This window comes from Asparagus officinalis, chromosome 7 (genome assembly GCF_001876935.1).
Source record: "Asparagus officinalis chromosome 7, Aspof.V1, whole genome shotgun sequence".
In the NCBI taxonomy this organism is placed as follows: Eukaryota; Viridiplantae; Streptophyta; class Magnoliopsida; order Asparagales; family Asparagaceae; genus Asparagus; species Asparagus officinalis.
Window position 1 is genome coordinate 67,786,976 of NC_033800.1, and position 2,841 is coordinate 67,789,816.

Below are 2,841 nucleotides of genomic sequence, written 5' to 3' on the forward strand. Positions count from 1 at the left end.
ATATTTGGTTGCACTATATATGTTCATCTACCTAGCAGATTTCGATCCAAACTCGATCCTAGAGCTGAAAAATGTATTTTTTTAGGATATGCTCCAAATAAAAGAGGATATAAATGCTATAACCCTCGGTCCAAAAAATTATTCGTGAGCATGGATGTCTCATTTGTAGAGAATCAAGCTTACTTCCGCCAAAACTGCCTTCAGGGGGAGATTGAGAGTGAAACCCAATTTTGGGAAATTGATCCGTTACCTATACCTTCTTTTTTTCTTGAAAATGACCAGAATCCTCCAATTCAACCAAGTTCAAAAAACACCAAAAACCTGGTCGATGACTCACTTCAGCCGAGCTTAAAAAATACTTGTTCGGGGGGAGAAATACAGGAGAAAAACACTCAGCCTGAGCTTCTTGTGTACACCAGAAGAGGGACTCAAAGAAATAGTGGTCTTCCAACATCTTCAACACCAGGCCGACTCTCATCTCCATCGGATGGACCACTCCATGACTCAAGTAAGTCTAACTCTTTCTCTCCCGAGCTAAATCCATCTTTACCACCAGAAATTACTCCATCTATACCAGATCTTGAAGTACCCATAGCTCTTAGGAAAGGTGTCCGTAGCTGTACCAATCATCCTATTGCTAAGTACGTGTCATACCATAGATTGTCAAAAAAATCACAAAGCATATACCACAAAGATCTCCAACCTATTCATTCAAACCACTATCCAAGAAGCACTAACCAATCCAGATTGGAAATCAGCAGTTATAGAAGAGATGAATGCTTTAAGAAAGAATGAGACTTGGGATTTAGTAGATTTACCAAGGGAGAAAAAAACCGTAGGCTGCAAGTGGGTATTCACTGTGAAGTGTAGAGCTGATGGGAGTGTTGAAAGGTATAAAGCACGCTTAGTGGCCAAAGGATACACACAAACTCAAGGGATTGACTACCAAGAGACCTTCGCACCGGTTGCAAAAATCAATTCCATTCGTATTCTACTATCCCTAGCTGCAAACTTTGATTGGCATCTACACCAATTAGATGTGAAAAATGCATTTCTAAACGGAGACCTAGAAGAGGAGGTGTTTATGAGTCTACCCCCGGGATTTGAAGAACAACTAGGGTGCAAGAAAGTCTGTAGGCTTCGGAAGTCACTTTACGGTCTAAAACAATCGCCACGAGCATGGTTTGAACGATTTGGAAAAACTGTCAAAGGTTACGGGTACACTCAGAGTCAATCAGACCATACAATGTTCTACAAGCACTCAAAGGAAGGAAAGATGTCAATCTTAATTATTTACGTAGATGATATTATACTAACTGGTGACGATCATGTTGAGCAGGAAAGATTCAAAAGGTCTCTTGCTAAAGAATTTGAGATCAAGGACTAAGGACCTCTAAAGTTCTTCCTCGGAATGGAGTTTGCTTGATCCAAGAAGGGAATTTTTGTATCTCAGCGAAAGTATGTGATGGACTTGCTGTCAGAAACGGGACTACTCGGTTGTAAGGCTGCTGAAACACCAATCGAACATAATGTGAAGCTTCAGCCAGCGAAACCTGAAGAAGTGAAAAACAGAGAACAATTTCAACGGCTGGTAGGAAGGTTAATTTACCTATCACATACACGTCCCGACATAGCCTTCGCAGTGAGTGTAGTAAGTCAGTTTATGCACTCACCAGGACCTGAACACTTTGAGACTGCTTACCGAATACTAAAGTACCTAAAAGGAACACCGGGAAGAGGACTAATGTTTGAGAAAAGAAATCATCTGCAGATTGAAGTATATACGGATGCTGATTGGGCTGGGAGCTTGACTGATAGACGTTCGACATCGGGATATTGCACGTTTGTTGGAGGAAATTTGGTTACATGGCGCAGCAAGAAGCAGAGTGTGGTGGCAAGAAGTAGCGCAGAAGCTGAGTTCAGATCGGTTGCTCATGGAATATGTGAGGTGCTATGGATAAAAAGGATTCTCGATGAACTAAAGATAGAAAGTCAAACTCCGATAAAAACCTACTGTGATAACAAGGCAGCGATCTCAATAGCTCACAATCCAGTTCTTCATGATCGGACAAAGCATGTCGAAGTGGATAAGCATTTCATCAAGGAAAAAATCGAAGGAGGATAGATATGTATGATCTATGTTCCAACAGATGAGCAGGTTGTAGACATTCTAACAAAAGGACTACCAAAAAAGTTGTTCGACAAGCTGACGAGCAAGCTGGCCATGGAAGACATCTTCCAACCAGCTTGAGGGGGAGTGTTGAAAAGAAGATTACGTTTGTTAGAAGAAAATCAAATCTTCCAACCAGCTTGAGGGGGAGTGTTGAAAAGAAGATTACGTTTGTTAGAAGAAAATCAAGGAACAAATTAGATATTTGTAGATATTTGTAGTTTGCTTAGTTTGTTACTGTTTGTTTAGTTTGTTACTGAATTAGTTGTTAGTTCCTATCTTAGTGGGCTGACATACTTCTATATATAGCCCTTCATGTAAACGATGAAATAAGAAGAATGAATGAGTCAATTCCTTCTTTATTCTTCAAGAAGTCACATGTTTAGGACCACCCCCTTGTGAGCGTGAAACTTTAACGGGCTCCTGGGTTTCAATACGAACCCCCAGGTGATCGATGCTAGGAGTCCTTTTGTGCATGACGCTTGGACATGTACAATAAGGTGCCCCGGTTTATTTGGAGGTGACGGGACACCTTTGAGCGGCCTTTGGCTTGACAGGAGTGTTTGTATGATCCCCAGCCTGAGGAACTACTCGCGTTTTGTTCACCAGAGCTTTACCTCGATCTTTATACGAATGGCCAAGGTAGTCCACCATGGTAACCTTAAATTTCA

At 41.3% G+C, this 2,841-nt stretch overlaps 1 protein-coding gene across 1 annotated transcript; it reads left to right on the forward strand.

Moving 5' to 3' along the window:
* Positions 1,466-2,125, forward strand: LOC109847293 (uncharacterized mitochondrial protein AtMg00810-like). Its single transcript, XM_020416529.1, has one exon. It carries the CDS (start codon positions 1,466-1,468, stop codon positions 2,123-2,125), a length of 660 nt encoding a protein of 219 aa, XP_020272118.1.

Bases quoted from the DNA above. Each gene is read 5' to 3' on its own strand.
- LOC109847293 (XM_020416529.1), top strand. From the start codon at position 1,466: ATGGACTTGCTGTCAGAAACGGGACTACTCGGTTGTAAGGCTGCTGAA.